Here is a 16049-nt window from a genome sequence, read left to right as displayed (position 1 = left end):
GCACTTCAGTTTGCTCACATGTAAAATGTGTGTCTCTGAGCAGTGTTAAGAAGATTGAGGGAGGGCCACCCTCTGGAGCACTTGGCACTGTGCCTGGCACATAGTATGTGCTCCGTGGGGGTGATGACTGTTGCCGCTGAGTGTGGTGCCTGTGCTGGCAGCTGAGGTACAGAGGCTGCCAGGTGCTGTCTCTGTCCTCGGGAGTTTGCCATTCTCATGTGCAAGACGAGCAAACTACCGAAGTCAGGACACAGCCTTAGGGACGGAATCACATGCCCAGCTCAGCAGGCCTGCGGGGCCGGACTGGCCGCTTGCCTTCTGCTCGTTACAACACCTGTTTGGCTTGATTTTTTCCCCCGTTTTTCTCCGCCAGCTCCGTAAAGACTGGTACATCAGTCAGGAGGCATTCGACTACAAGTGACAGAAAACCTAACTCAAGAAGGCAGGAAGCGTTAAGGGGATTTATCATCATGTAACGTATCCCGAGAGAGGGTACTTTAGGGCTGCTTAGTTTTGCAGCAAGGTCCTCAGGGATCTGCCCCACTCATGACCCACGATGGCTGCTGTGGCCCCAAGCAAAGCCAGTTCCCTGCAGAAGAAGAGAGAAGGAGCTTTTGTTAAGAGCGAAGGAACCGAGTCACTTGCCCATCCCTGAATCAGCCCCTGATAAGGTCACATTGGACCTGCATGGCTGTCTGAAACTGTAAGGATTTACTCAAGCCACGTGGCGGAGCAATGGCTGCCAGAGCAGAATCTGGGCTCTACCACCAAGGACAAGGATGACTGTGGCTTTGGGGTGGCAGCCAACAGTGGCTACATCATCCATCCACCCTTTTACTCAGTCATCCCGTAATCCACCCATTCGTTGTCCCATCAGTCAGTGCAGGAGATTGACCGCAGGCGGGAGCCTTCCCCTCAGAGAGGCTGCTTTCCATCGTAGCAGCCTGACCCTGCTGATCTCAAGGCAACCCCCACTTCGGCTTCCCCAGTCTCCGTCAGTCTGTCCAGCGTCTGTCTGGAGACACCTGAAACTGCAGCTCGTTAGTTCCTCACTAAAACCTCAAACCCTTTAGCTTTGAAGTGTTTTTTCTCTTCTAAGTAAAGATAGAGTACTTGAAATTTTCTCAGATGAGATCGAAGATGTTTGATCTCTTGTTCTGGGCATTCTTACCCAGAGCTATACATGGTGAGATGCTTGGCATGTCCCTGTTTCTAATCAACTTGACCAGTATTGCAGTGATAGAAATGACCTCAAATGTGACATATTCAGCAGCCCCCAAAGAATGGTCAGCATAGATCATTTGGTTTGCACTGGGATTATTAAATTAGCAGACAAAGCACAGGTTGTCTTGATTGAGGACAGTGGCTAAGAGAGGAAGTGTGGTAAATATGTCCCACTGAAGGTGGACCAGTTAGGATTAGGTTTAGCTGCGTAATTTAAAACCAGTGATTCAGATGAGATGGTTTCTTCCTCCCACTTTGCCAGGGACCCAGGCTCCTTCTCACCAATTCTCTGTCATCCTGGGCCTGTCACCTGCTGGTCTCAAAGTGGCTGCTGGAGCTTCAGCCTTAAGGAGGTGATGAGGCAAAGGCACCCACAGCACACCCCCAGAGATTTCCTGGAAGTCACATTTAGCACTTTTATCTCATTGGCTAGAAATGCAAGGACTCCTGGGAAATGTAGTCTGTTAACATCACATTGCTGCTCTAAATACACTTGAGATTCTGTTACCCGGGTAGTTTCAGAGAGTCCAGTGAAACTTGGCAGCACCCCTCTGCTGCTTTGGAGGTGCCGAAGCCTAGGGGTTTGGAGCTGGTGTTTGCAGAGGCAGCCCTGGACATTGGCGGCTCCCAGTTTATCACCCTCCCAAGCTGCAAGTACAGATGCATGCAACCAAACGACAAGTCGCAATATCAAGTTGACGAATGGAGGTTCAGTGTCAGTGGGTGCTTCCAGCTACGGGTAACCAAAATTTGGCTGGAATTTGGTAGGAATGTGTGATCTCACAGAAAAGGAGGCTCAGAAGCAGGGCAGGCTTAATCCAGCATCCTGACCACATGACCGAGGGCCCAGCTCCTTCCGCCCCTCTGCCATCCTCAGCACTGACCCCGTCCTCAAGCTGGTAGTGAGAAGGCAACAGCGGCTCATACCGTTGTGTCTGGACCCAGCAACACCTGGAAGATGAAGACGAGAGGCCATCTTTTTTCATCATCTCTCTTAGGAGCAAGAGACTTATCCCAGGGGCCTCCTCGGCAGACTTCTCCTATTTCAGTCAGGTCGTGCTAGGTAACAAACATCCAGAAATCTCAGTAACTTGTATCAACAATAGTTTATTTCACACTCACACTGCAGCTCCGCTGCCAGTTGGCAGGGGACCACTCAGGACCCAGGCTGTTGAGCAGCCACCATCTCCAAGTCACTTCCCTCACAGTCCAATGATGAGAACTAGTCACACAGCCCCACACAGCCAGTCCCAAGGGGCCTGGAAGTGCGGTCGTGCCACATGCTTGCCAGATGAGGAACCAGAAGTATTTTGTGGGAGTCTTAAAAACTCACACCCTCTCATACCTCATTAGCCAAAACTGTGTCATATGCCTGTCCCTGAGCCAACCCCAGGCAGGGAGCAGGGTCTCCGCCATGACTGGCTCTGACCTGAGGGCAAGGACGTGGGGCGGTGCTCCTGGGATCCGCTCCGGGCACAAGGATTGCTGCCGGGATGTGAGGCCCCAGGGACACCCTCCTACTACCTCGTCTGTTGAACCTGAGCCTCTGCCGTGGGTGTGCAGAGCCAGCCTCCAGGAGACTCTGTCTAGGAGATATCTTTATTTCATGCACTCCAGAACCCTGTGGGGGAGAAATGTCGTTATCCCACTTTTCAGATGGGAAAACTGAAGTTCAAACCAGTGAGCGCTTAACCAAGCGAGGTCACGCAGCTAGTGAGGCTTTGAGCCCTGATCGCCCCATCCTGAAGCCTGAGCCCACAGCTGCTCCCCTGTGGCGCCTTCCCCCAGCAGAGGGACGTTCACAGCGTCCTGGCCTATCTGTCGGCCAGCTGTCCCAGCTCACCCTGTATCATGTGTCAGGCTCAGTCTAAGTGCTGGCTGGGCACCTGGAATGTCATTCAGTCCTATAAGGAAGGGCCTACTGCAATCACCACTTAACAACTAGGGAAGCTGAGGCTCAGGGCTAGGACGTGACTGTACCTGGCCGGGCAAGAGGCAGTGGTAAAGTTTGAACCCCAACCTGCCTGACTCCAGACCTCCTGCACCTGTATCTGCCGCCTTATCCACTGGAGAGAAAGGGAGCCCGAGACGGGCCTGGGGCGGGGAGGCTTCTGACAGCGGCTCACCCCGTTTCACAGCTAGGAAACGAACCCGTGCAGAGCCCATGGGCAGGGTCGTTGGCCTGAGTGGCTTCTGCCTCCTCCCTGGAGCACCGCACATTGCCCTGCGCTTCCTGCCACCACCAGCTCCTTGGCGTGCTTCCCAGGCGAGACTCATGCCTGACCTTCAGTTAATAGCACGTTTCTAAGCTTACTCATCTAGCCTCCCCTCCCCTTCGAGCCTCCCCTGTGTTTAAAACCCACCGCAGAGCCAGCCTCGGGCTCAGGTGTTTTTTGACGCACCAGCCCTTCACCCTGTGATTGCCTCCTCTCGCTCCTCTGCAGGTATGCGGCCGCCCCACACACACTGCTGTCTTTTGATCCCCACTTCGGCCATGATGGGACGTCCAGCGGCGACTCCTCCTCAGGTGGCCTGACCAGCCAGGAGAGTACCATGGAGCGCCAGAAGCCAGGTAGGGTCCCCCTGCCCACTTCACCCTGCAAGTCCTCTGCCTACAGTTTGATAGTGACACCCCTCCTCGCGGCAGACGGATAAAACACAAAAGAAAGCAGTAAAGGCCACACGCGAGGTTAGATCAGAGAGGTCACCCAGGACAGCAGAGGGGACCAGTGAGCAGATCCTTCTCCATCCAGGCAGGGCATCAGCAGATGGCGTCTGCCAGCACCGTCAGTCAGGATTCAGAGTACAGATGTGCGACATGGAGGTGGCGACGGCCAGGGGCAAGAGTCGAAAAGGACTGAAAGTAGTGCCTCGGGGGAGGCTTCGCGTTTCTCGGCTGTCATGCGTGTGCAGCACATGCTAAGAGCCCAAATCCTGAGTGTCCGACATGATGCCATCACGAAGTGACCGTGCCACGTTCCACACCTGGGTGGGGCAAGAGATGGAGCGTGCCCAGCCTCGGAAAGCCCCCACCCCTACCAGTCAGTACCCCACGGGCCCCCGTGTCCTGCTTCTCACAGCCGAACTGCATTTTGTCTGGTTTTGAATTTCACGTCTACAGAAACACTAGATGCGTTCTGTGTGTCTGTCTGGCTTCTGTCACTGAGTGTTACGTTGATGACAGTTGGCCATGGGGTTGTGTGTAGCCACACAATTTCCAAGTAGTATTCCACTGTAGTGTCGGGGGACATTTGGGTGGTTTCCAGTTCGGGGCTGCTGAGCGTAGTCCAGCTAGGGCTGTCCTATGTCCATCTGTTGATGAGCACAGGCTCACGCATCGGTAGGGTATACACCTAGGAGCAGAATTGCTGGGTCACATGTTTAAGTTAACATGAGACTGCAAAACTTTTTCCTCAAGCGACAAACTTTCACACGCCCGCCAGTGACGTATGAGAATTGTTGCTTCATGTCCTCACCAACCTTTTCGTGTCAGCCAGGTAGGGGTAGTCCATTGCAGTTTTAGTTTGCATTTTCCCAGTGCCTGAGGAGACTGAGCATCTTCTCATCTGTTTATTTTTCTTTATAGAATGATGATCATGGGTGCATCCACTTAGATAAATATTTTAAACATAATTTCACATTACAGACTTGTAGCCCCCTTGGAGTCTGAGGACCATCAGATGAGTGGGTGGGCGCTGAAGAAAGAGAAGGGGTGAGATGCCAGAGAGCGTTGGCGCTGCGGGGACAGAGATGGAGATGGCCTGTCGGGGGGTTCCAGGCTTTCCAGGCAGCTCCGGGGGTGGCCGTGTCGGCCCTTCATCAGCTCCCCGGGCACTGCGGGGTGGGAAAAGGCTGCATGCCCGGGCCTAGCGGCCTGCGGAAGGCCTCGGCTCCCAGCCCCATGGTGCCCTTAAACCTGGGCAAGTGGCTGGACTTCAGGCAGCCTGTCACCCTCGAGACCCTTTCTCTTTCTGTGCCTCCAGGGCCTGCAAACCCATGTGATCCTGCCTGTCCCCGCCTGCAAGTCTGTGACCTTTTCCCCAAGACAGACAGATTTGCATCTTTTTTCCCCTCCCAGTTCAGAAAAAGAAAAGTGTTTCTTGGTGATTTCATTGCACCAAAGTGTAAAATGAGAAGGAAATTTTTCCAACGTTCACCGTAGGCCCCAAATAAGCTGTTGCAGAAACTCACCATTGTCCTTCCCTTCTCCCTTCTGTCTCCCAGAGCTTGGTTCCCCTCTCACCTCCTTGGGACCTTGTTATAAGTTGACTAACACCTCCTCCCCCGCATCCCACTCCTACACAAATCAGGGCATTCATCATGAAATCTAGAGTGTATCCAGGACCCGGAAAAAAGGTAGTTCAGGGTGGGAGGTTCAGGCACCCAAGCACACATGGGGATTCGCCCAGGCCTGATCAGTAGTCATAGTAACAGCAACACAGTTTTGTGTGCTTGTTGTATGCCCAGCACTGTACTGGGCATGCAGCAAGCATACTGTATGTGTGAGCATGCAACAAGCTCACTGCACCCCACATTCCTTCCTGTTTACTCACCTCGGGAGCATGACAGTGGGCACTTTTTACTGCCAGTTTTAGAAATGAGGAAGATGAGGCACAGAAACGTTGTCACTTGTCCAAGGTTCCTGCTGATAAGTGGCATCATTGAGATTTTAACCAAGGCTTGTTGGGTTCTGGAACCCTTTCTTAACCCCCACCACCCACTGACACCACCTGCACCTCAAAACCCATAGTGTGGGTGTTTTTCAAGCCTCAGAGCACCCAGGTTGGGAAGAGGTCCCCAGGGTCACCAGCTGCCCCGAGTCCATGCTTGACCATGGTTTCAGCATGTCTCTTGCACCCAAATCCACGTCTGTCACTCAGCATGTCGGGGTGAAGCAGGAGAGCCAGAAGGTCCCTGGGGGCCAGTCCAGAGGACCAATGGAGGGCCCAGGATCAGGGCCTTCCACAGGCAGAGGCAGGGACGCTGGAGCGGCCAGTGGGGGAAGAACCCGGCCCCTCAGGAGCGGGACACCAGACCATGCACCAGGGGTGCAGCGTGAGCCAGGCAGGCACATCCCCTGCCTACTCAGAGCCAGCAGTCTGAGGGGAAAGACAGACAAGAGACGGGGCACACAATGGTAAATACTCACCAGCGATGCCGAGTATCAGGCGGGAGCTAACGTAGTGCTGGGAGAATCTCTAAACAAATCCCAGTCGGGCAGGGCTGGAAGAGCACAACGCGGGCACTGGGAGGACATTCCAGGGAAAGGGAACAGCCAGTTGAAGACGCCGAGGTGCCAGTGAGGCTGCTCTTAGAGGAACCATAGAAGGCTGGAGGGCTGGTGGGAGATGAGGCCAGGGAGGTGACAGGGACACAGCACGTGGTGAGGACTTTGTCCTCAGCTCAGAGTGGATGGGAGTCACCGGCTTGGTACAGAGATGGGTGGGACCTGACTTGGGAGTTCACAGGGTCCGTCTTGCTGCAGATTCTTGCCAGGTCGGGACAGTGAAGGGGGAGAGAGCACTGGGTTCTGGACATAGTCGTTTCAAGGTGGAGTGGACAGAATTTCCTCATGCCTCGACACGGGTGAGAAGGGAGGAGTCCAGGATGGTACCAGGTTTCAGCCTGAGCACCTGACAGGGCAGAGTGGCCATTGGCTGAGCAGGGGAGCCTGAGAGCTGCAGGTTTGGGGAAGATGAGGAGTGGACTTCGGTCATGTGCGGTGGAAGGTGCCCAGCAGATGCCCAGTGGAGGTGCTATGAGGTAGCTGTGTATCCAAGTCTGAAGTCAAGGCAGAAGTCTAGAGACAGACACGTGTGTCGTCGGTGTTGTAGGTGGTAGTTAGGCTGGGCGTATGGGCCACAGGCTTGGCTCTCTGTAGAAATGTGGTTTCCGGCATGGGCTGGCCACCTCCCAGGAGACCAGCACCTCCTGCGTGTACGGGATGCTCCAAAGAGGAGAGCAGTTTCCTCAGGTAGAGTAGGTGACAAAGCGACCTGCCTCCCTGCTCGTTCATATCCGTGGCTCCCAACTAAATGCTTCATGGGTAGTGGCACCCTGGACTGTGCCAGCCAGCTGCCCTCTGCAGTGACCCCAAGCGCCCTGCCTAGCCGGCCAGGCCCACCTTTCCCGAGTGTTTATAAGATCGATAACTAGCCTTCCATCGGTGGTGATTTTTGTTTTTGTTTTTAAGGTCAGATGCTTAGTTCAGGCTCATTGGCTTTGGGAGTTTAGACTAATTTATACGCATACCAGCCATCACAATTTTAAACTTATTTCGCATTTGAACTAGCAATTCCACTTAGAGAATTCTGTCCCAGACACAAGTCCCACACTTGCTCAAAGTTGTGTATAGCGGGAAGGCCACCAAAACATTGTTTTAAAGAAAAATCAAAAATAACCTAAATGTCCATTGATAGAAAACTGGTTAAATAATTGATGCCCATTCACACAATGGAATACTACACAGCTATTAAAAATAAGATAGCTTCATGTTCAGTTGTGTGAAGATGTATTATGAAGACATAAAGCAAAAACAAGTGTAAGTATACTGTAAAGTGAAAATCAACTGGTAGGATGATGTTTATTATGATTCCATTTTCATTTAACAAAATAGTATGCATGTTTAACCAACAAAGGATTGCAACCTTGCATATATAAAGAACCCTATTCACCAATAAGAAAAAAGATAGTCGATCCTGTGGAAAATCGGGTAAAGGAAATGAACAAGTAATTTACAAAATAAAAAAGCCAAATGTCTAGTAAGGATGAAAATGTGCTCAGCCTCCTTTGCGTGACGATGGAGGATTGTTGTAAGGCTTCGATGAGTTCATCCATGCAAAGCACTGCATTGGGGCCTGGTATAGAGAAAGTGCTCAGTAACTGTTCCGTTACTGAGTATTGTCATACCCCAAGATGTAAGTCGATGGGGTCGTGGCCCTGTGTGAGCTGAGCAGACAAGCTGGCAGAGGGGTGGCTCCATCAAACCAGATTTAGGGCCAGATTCTTCACGTGGACTCAGGCCACAGCCTGAGTCACCTCTAACCACTGGTATGTCTCATGTCTTCCTACAGAGCCTCTGTGGCATGTGCCTGCCCAGGCCCGGCTCTCGGCCCTGGCTGCAAGCAGCGGGAACAAGCACGCCTCCCGGCAGGACGCAGCAGGCAAAGACTCCCCCAACAGGCATTCCAAAGTGAGTCTGGGCTCCGCCTGCCCCACCCTGGGGAGTCAGGGCTGTAGGAGTTGGCTGCTTGGCTTAACATGACTACCGTGGGCCCAGCAGCTTCACCTGCCTCCGGTGGGTGTGGGCTTCTGAATGCCATACGTGAGCACCTTTGCCACTTTCCACTCGGGCAGAGGGGCCAAATGCTGGACTTAGAACCAGTCAGATGCACATCTTGACTCCATCCCTCACCAGCTGTGTGATATGAAGCAAATCCCTTCACCTCTTTAGGCTAGTTTCCTCTTTATTACATCGGTCATGGTAGGTGTCTTGAGCTTGGGCTGTTATAACAAAAATACTGTAGACCAGGTAGCTTATATACATCAGAAATTCATTTCTCATAGTTCTAGAGGCTGAGAAGTCCAGGGTCAAGGCCCAGGCAGAATCGGTGTCTGGTGCGGGCCCGTTCCTGGTTCGCAGACGGCCTTCTTACCTCATGTGGTGGAGCGGGCAAGGTAGCTCTCTGGGGTCCCTTTTTATAAGGGCGCTAATATACATATGGATTTTATAACCTTGCTCACGAGGAACATATAAATTCATATATAGGGATAAATAGATAAATATATATAAGGATTTTAAAATCACATTTATGAGGCTTAATGACTTAATCACCTCCCGGAGGCCCCACCCCCTAATACCAATACTCTGGAGATTAGGCTTCGACGTGATTTCCGGGGAACACAAACATTCAGTCTCTGGCAGTAGGTTAACTGCTATGACACATAGTCCCCAAATCTCCGCGACCTCCCACAGTAGGAGTTTATGTCCCTCTCATGTAACAATTCACTGTGGGTATTCAGTGAGCAGCTTCCCACGTGGTAATTCAGGAACCCAGATTCCCTCTCCCTGTGGCTCCACTTTTCCTCAGGTCTCTGCCTCTTTCCAGCAGGTGGGGGCTGGAAGAAGAGAGGTTCACATGGGAAGTTTTTGTAGCCCAGGCCTGGAAGTAGCATCATCACTTCCACTTAGATTTTATTGGCTCGGACTCTATCACATGACTACTCCTCACTGCAAGAGAAGCTGGGAAATGTAGTTCCACGTGCCCAGGAGAAGAAGATCGTTTTGGTGAACACTTGGCAGTCTGTTCACATCCATTCACTCAGTGGGTGTTTGATGAGCACTTACGGTGCCAGGCCTTGAGGCCTCAATGACGAAGAGAACAGACTAGCCCCTGTGCTCACAAAGCTGATGCGCCAGTGGGGGCAACAAGCACTAAGCAGATAAACGGATATATCATGGATCGCCAAGAACTATTCCTGGCTGGGAAAGGAAAACAAAGCACGGTTAAGGGAAGAGTGTCAAGCACTGCTGCTTTAGGATGAAGTGGTTAGAGAGGGTCTTCGAGGAGGTGACCTTTAAGCCGAAACCTTGAATGAAGCAAGGGGTGATCTGTGAAAATATCTGGGGGAAGAGCATTGCAGCCAAAGGGAACAGCAAGTGCAAAGGCCCTGAAGTGGGAGTGTGCCTGGCTTGCTCCAAGAGCAGCAGGGAGGTCCACGTGCTGGAGCAGAGGGAGCGAGAGGGAGAGGGAGAGGCAGATGAAGTTAGAGACCGGGACACGGTCCAGGTTGCCCAGGGCTTCAGGGCGGTGGCGAGGACTCTTGCTTTTCCTCTGAGTGAGATGGATCCACCGGAGGGCTCTAAGCAGGGAAGGGACATGAACTGACACAGGTGTTCACAGCCTTCCTCTGGCTGCATGGAGGGAACAAAGTGGAGTGGAGGGTGTAGGGAGAGAGGGACAGGAGCAGGGAAACAGGGAGGAGGCTGCTGCTGTGGTCCAGTGGGAGGCAGTGGTGGACGGAGCCACGGAAGGAGAATGAGTGGCGGGTTCTGGATCTGTTTTGAAGATGCCGGCAACAGGATTTGCTGTTGGACTGGACATGGTGTGAGAGCAAAAGCCGGCTCCAGGGTGACTCCAGGGCTCTTGCATGGAGGCGGGCAGCTGAAAGGGTGGGGGTGCCGTTATTAAGACGGAGAGGCAGATTCTGGAGGGAAAGATGGGAGCTGAGTGTTAGACGTGTTGAGCTTGAGCTGTGGGCTCACGAGATACATACCTAAGGTCATTTATCCCTCCAAGCAACCCCCTGAGGCAGAGTTATTATCCACCCCATTTTACAGATGTGGATACTGAGGCCCTTGCCCCAGGTCACATGGCCAGTAAGTAGAGGAGCCAGAGTTGCCAGATGTCTGGCTCCAGGAGTCTCACTCGTCGGAGGGGGGCCCAGGGAGGGGAAGTTTGCCCTGCCCTGACGTCTGGGGATGTCACGCTTCTCTCGCCCCCCAGGGAGAGCCCCAGTACTCCAGTCACTCCAGCAGCAACACCCTCTCCAGCAACGCCTCCAGCAGCCACAGCGACGATCGCTGGTTTGACCCCCTGGACCCTCTAGAGCCAGAGCAAGACCCCCTCTCCAAAGGCGGCTCCAGCGACAGCGGCATTGACACCACGCTCTACACCTCCAGCCCCAACTGCATGTCGCTGGCCAAGGCACCTCGGTCCGCCAAGCCACACAAGCCCCCAGGAAATATTGGCCTCTGTGGGGGCGGGCGTGAGGCCGCCAGGCGACCACATCATGCAGACAAGCGGCGGGAGGTGTCACCCGCCCCTGCAGTTGCTGGCCAGAGCAAGGGCTACCGACCGAAGCTGTACACCTCGGGCTCCAGCACCCCTACAGGCCTGGCTGGGGGCAGCCATGACCCACCGAGGCAGCCCAGGTAAGGCACTGCTCCTCCCCTGGGCCCTTCATGGAGGCCTGACACCCTTCTGCTTCCCGCACCATCCTGACGGCAGGGTCCCCTCCCCAGAAGCATGCTCACAGGTGTACGTGCTTGCACACTAGTTGGCTTAGAGTGGGGAGGCTCACGGAGCAGCCCTGCTGCCCATCCCTCAGCCTTCGAAGACCCAGCAGAGGAAGAGAAACCCCCGACTGTCTCGTCTGTCTCTGGTTCACTCTGACCCTCTGTGTCTCATTCCTTCTCCCTCTGAGACCACCGGTTTTTATGCTTTCTGGGGTCACAGACTCTATCGGTTAGGAGTGTATTTGGCTGGAGGTAATAGAGGTTTAACAGTCCCCTGATGGGAGGTCCGGAGAAGGCTGAGCCAGGCTGGTGCAGCGGCCTGGGGAGGCCTCTAAGGCCTGGCACCCTGTGTCTTCTTGCCCCGTCATCCCGGTTACACGAGCTGAGACTTCCTGGTCTCTAGATGGCGGCGGTGCCCCTGGCGGCGTGGGGGCAGAGCGCAGAGGAAGGACTGCAGCCTGTGTACAGCTCCCCTGCCATGGAGAAGCAAGAGCTTTCCCAGAACCCCCTTCAGCGAACAGCGTCACATGACCGTCCCAGCTGCAAGGAGGTCTGGGGCATCACCGTTTAGCCTTCCAGCCGACGCAGTAAAGGGCAGTGGTCCCCGGACAGTCCCCTGGAGGGGGCTTTTCAACACAGAAGCTGGGCCCCACGCAGTTTCTTTTTTATTTTTACCATCTCCAAAAAAGTCACATTGATTACATTAACATTATGGAAGTTTAAGAGTGTCTGATTCAGCAGGTCAGGGTGGAGCCTAAGAATATGCAATTTTTTAAAGTTCCCAATAGGTGCTAACGCCGCAGCTCCCAGGCCCGCTCGCGGCTCCCAGGCCCACACGTTGAGGGCAGGCAGGGGGTACGCGAGGGAGAACAGGCGCTGAGGAACCAGCAGCCTGGAGTCGGAACCACACACTTTGAGAATCTGATGAAAACAAACCGTGAACCGCCTCCCGGAAAAATGCACAAAGGCGGAAAAATCCTTCTGCAGTCACCTGCTCAGCCTGGTCCGTGGACCCCCTGAGAGGACCCGCCCCAGGCAGTGATTCCTGAGCTTCCACTCCCAGGGCGGACCCCTAAGGCCACAGCCTCCCTTCCTGTCCTCGACCGCTCTGAGCAGGGCCAGCACAGGGCCAGTCCCCCATCAGGGGTCCTCACCTCCTTGGGCTGCCCGACACCTTCATGGGTCTCAGACCTGTGGCCCCTCTCCACAGAGGACACAAGCACCCGGCAATAGCCTTGGGCTTCCTTGACACAACACACAGTGGACTAGTGTGTATGTCTATACAGAAATGGCTCTGTTAGAAAAAGGTAAAGCAAAAAATCCGCAAACAGTACATAGCCTGACTGAGGGCAAAGCGCTTGGATCTAGTCTCATTTGTTTGAAATGTCAAAATGCTGTGCAACAGACACCTCCTGAAATATCATGGCCTAGCGGTGGTTCTCTGGCAGGTTTAGAAAGCGCTGTATTTGAGAGTGCCCTATGTCGGACCTTCCCCTCGCCATGGTCCACGGACCTCCTGAGTCAGGAAGCCCAGGAGAGAGGTGCAGTTCGGGAGAGAGAGCCTGTCCCTGTGAGCTTGGTCCCCGCCTCCCCAGACAGGAAATTCTTAGTTGTTGGAACTCACAGACTCTTTTGACAACTCCATTCATTTATCTGTTTGCTTCACTCAAATATTTCTTGGGGATTTGCTATGTCCTGGGCTCTGCGCTGGGAGGTGAGGAGAAGTAATGAGCCAGTCTGGACGAGACCCCGGCCCTCACCTCAGCCCACCATCATTGAGGGAGACAGACAAGAATCAGGTCATCACTGAGATGTCAAAGTGCACCCACCCAGAGGAACTCGGTGCCACGGGGTCCCGGGTCTCAGCTGTGGCGGCCCCTGTGCTGGGCACAGCCCATGTTAGTGAACCCGAGTAACTGCAGGGTCGTGAAATCTGTGACAGAAGCAGCTGTGGTGCTGGGGCGTAGACGGTGGCTGAGGAGGGTGGGGGGTGAGGGTGGGGCATAAAATTACCCTACGTCTGAGGGAAGGATTTGCTGAACCCAGAAATGAAGACAATAAAATGGGAGAGGAGCCCGCTACAAAAGCGGGCCCTGTGGTTGGGAGCTTTAATTTGCATACAGACAATTGATGCTAATTGCAAATCATTCTTATCTACTCATTAAAGCTGCTTCCCCAAGTTCTCTCCTAGGCAACCAGGCTCTAGTGTGGAACAGCATTTCCCAAAACGGGGTGCTCGAGGTGATTTGGGTGGGTGAAAAGGGAGGAATATGTTGTATTTAAAATGGATGTATGTTTGCTTTAATGAGTATTAGGGAAAGTGTGACCCACTCATCCCTTGATTTTACAGATAGTGCCTTGGACAAGTTCAGGAAAATGAAATGAGTTGATTTAAAGAAACATCTTCACAGTAGATGAGTGTGTGAGCTCCAGAGTCAGCACACCGGGGTTCAAGCCCCACCTTTGCCTTGTCTTGGCACTGTGGCCTTGGGCAAATGACTGAACCTCTCTGGGCCTCAGTTTCCTCATCTGTGAGATGGAGGATAAGTTGCATAACTACCTCATAGGGATGTGGTGAGGTTTAAATGAGCTCTTTGTAGAGCCCTAAAAATAGTACCTGGCAATGGACCTCAAGCCTGGTTGTCATTAGAGTCACAGAGGATGTTACAAAAAAGATGAGGTCTGTCTCAGACTAAATCAGAAAGTCTCTCCTGGGTCAGGCCTGTTACAGGCAGCACTGAGGATGCCGTGATGACAGACAGCCCAGGCCTGCCCTATCAGGGCTCACAGTCTGATGGGAGAGACACTGTCCCCAAACAGTGATGGGCCAGAGTGGTCAGAGCCGGGGTGAGGGAAGCACCTGAGATATGGGAGCCCACAGGAAGGGCCTGACCCACGTGCAGGAGGGGTTTTCCTGGACAGAAGAGGGTTAGCTAACCAGGGACCAGGAGGGCAGAGTGTTCTAGACAGAAGATGCGCAGGACTCACTGTATGTCTCACTCCCAGCTCATTCCTCCCACAGTCTTTTCATCTCAGTAGGCACCAGTTCCCAGACGGTGGCTGAGTGCTCAAGGGGTCCACGGGTGCCTCTGCCTGCCTCTGGCCACGCCGCCGCTTCCCCCAGGCAGCCCAGCTGCTTCTGCATCTGCTCTCAACAGCCGGTTCCCTTGAGCCACGCTGGAGGGACATCCTGCTGCCCAGCCGCAGCTTCGCAAGGGCAGGCACAGGTGCTCAGTAGTCGCCCTTGGCTCTGCCTCTGCAGCACTTGGTAGCGTAGCACCTTATGGCTTCATACCGCGAGCACCTGCTGTGTGCCCAGCCCTCTGCTGAGCACTGCAGGCAGACAGGGCCCAGGCTGGCCTGGCACAGGCAGGTATCAGAGGAGACGGCAAGCAAATACTTACAAAGTCACGAACGAATTATGCTAAGGGAAAGCCTACTGCGAAGACTCATTGGGGTCCGAGAGGGGATGTGGTGCAGGGCTGGAGCGGGGTGTCTGATCTAGCCTCGGGGTGGGGATAGTGTTCCTGAGGAGGGGTCATTTCTGCCAAGGGTGAGAGGGATATGGAGGAAGGAGCAGGTAAAGTGGTTGCCAGGGGAGCTGATGATATATTTTTATTGGGGTGATATTTATTAACAAAATCCATTGTTTCAAGGGTACAATTCAATAGTAAGTTATATATATATTGCATCGTCTGTTCACCACCCAGTTAGATTTCTTTCCATCACCTATTTGACCCCTGATGATATATTCTTGACCTGGGACGCAGTTATATGGGTGTTTGCTGTGTCGCTTTTTATTAAATTGTACATATGTATTTTATACACTCTGCTGTATGGGGGCAATTTTTTTAAAAAGAGTGGAAGGGAAGATCGGGTGTGGTCAGGGTGTCCCTATGAGCAGATGAGGAGGGTGGGTGTCACCAGGTCACTGAACAGAGGCCCCCTGGCTCGTGTCCACATTGAGAGAAGGCAGCTAATGGGAGGCTGGGGAGGTCAGCAGGGGCCGGACCTGCCAGCTGTGTTGCAGAGTTTGGATTCCGTGCTAAGAGCTGTGGGCAACAGGAACAGGTCTCAGCGGAAAAGGTGGCACAGGCAACTTTACGTTTTGAAAGATGGTGCTGGGAGCGAGACCAGAGGCCAAGTCTCAGATTATGAGGTTGAGGCCAAGATGTGAGTGAGAAAGAGGAGGCCTGGACCGGAGGACAGAGCATCCGTGGCTGCCTCAGCAAGTGACCTTGCGGGGGCGTAAGGAAGGAGACAAGCACAGGTCCAAGACAGTGCCGGCTGAGCGGCCGGAGACTGCTTCAGATGGGGACATGGAGGTTCTTGAGAGAGGAGAAGAGCAAGGCTGGGCGGGCCTGACCACTAAAGCGCCCACTGTGTGCCAGGCACTGTTCCCAACATGGTGATACAGCAGGGAACAAGGTCAAGTTCCTCCCTTGTGGAACCGACACTCTCCTGGAGAGAGCGAGCGCGAGGCAGACAGACAGCTGAGCAACCCTGAAGTAATATGCCAGGTGGCGGCGATAAGGTCTGGGGAGGAAACCACTCGGGGCCACTCTGGAGAAAATGGATTAGTTCCTGGGTAGAAGGGGATGAGTTTGCCTGTGAAATCTGAGGGCTTCCGGGAAAGGGATGGGCCCTGGCATGCCCAAGCAGGGAACCCCCACACCACCCCGCACTCCAGCCCTGCCCGCCGTGCCGTGGAAGATGCTGCAGCCTGTAGGAGCTTGTGTCCATCGATGACTTCAGTGACTTCACAGACTCTCCCCCCAGACGTTCGTCATGGGAGCCCGGCTTCCGG

At 53.7% G+C, this 16049-nt stretch overlaps 1 protein-coding gene across 4 annotated transcripts in view; it reads left to right on the top strand.

Moving 5' to 3' along the window:
- SIPA1L3 (signal induced proliferation associated 1 like 3) overlaps positions 1-16049 on the top strand; it is a 217450-nt gene that overhangs the window by 172112 nt on the left and 29289 nt on the right. For all 4 annotated transcript variants that reach the window (XM_039855054.1, XM_039855069.1, XM_039855062.1 and 1 more), the window contains 3 exons: positions 3669-3796; positions 8298-8416; positions 10731-11158. In XM_039855054.1, coding sequence (XP_039710988.1) covers positions 3669-3796; positions 8298-8416; positions 10731-11158 — 675 coding nt within the window. The remainder of the gene's footprint in view (positions 1-3668; positions 3797-8297; positions 8417-10730; positions 11159-16049) is intronic.

Source organism: Pteropus medius, unplaced genomic scaffold (genome assembly GCF_902729225.1).
Source record: "Pteropus medius unplaced genomic scaffold, Ma_sr-lr_union100, whole genome shotgun sequence".
Classification (NCBI taxonomy): Eukaryota; Metazoa; Chordata; class Mammalia; order Chiroptera; family Pteropodidae; genus Pteropus; species Pteropus medius.
This window is presented reverse-complemented; position numbering and strand designations above follow the sequence as displayed.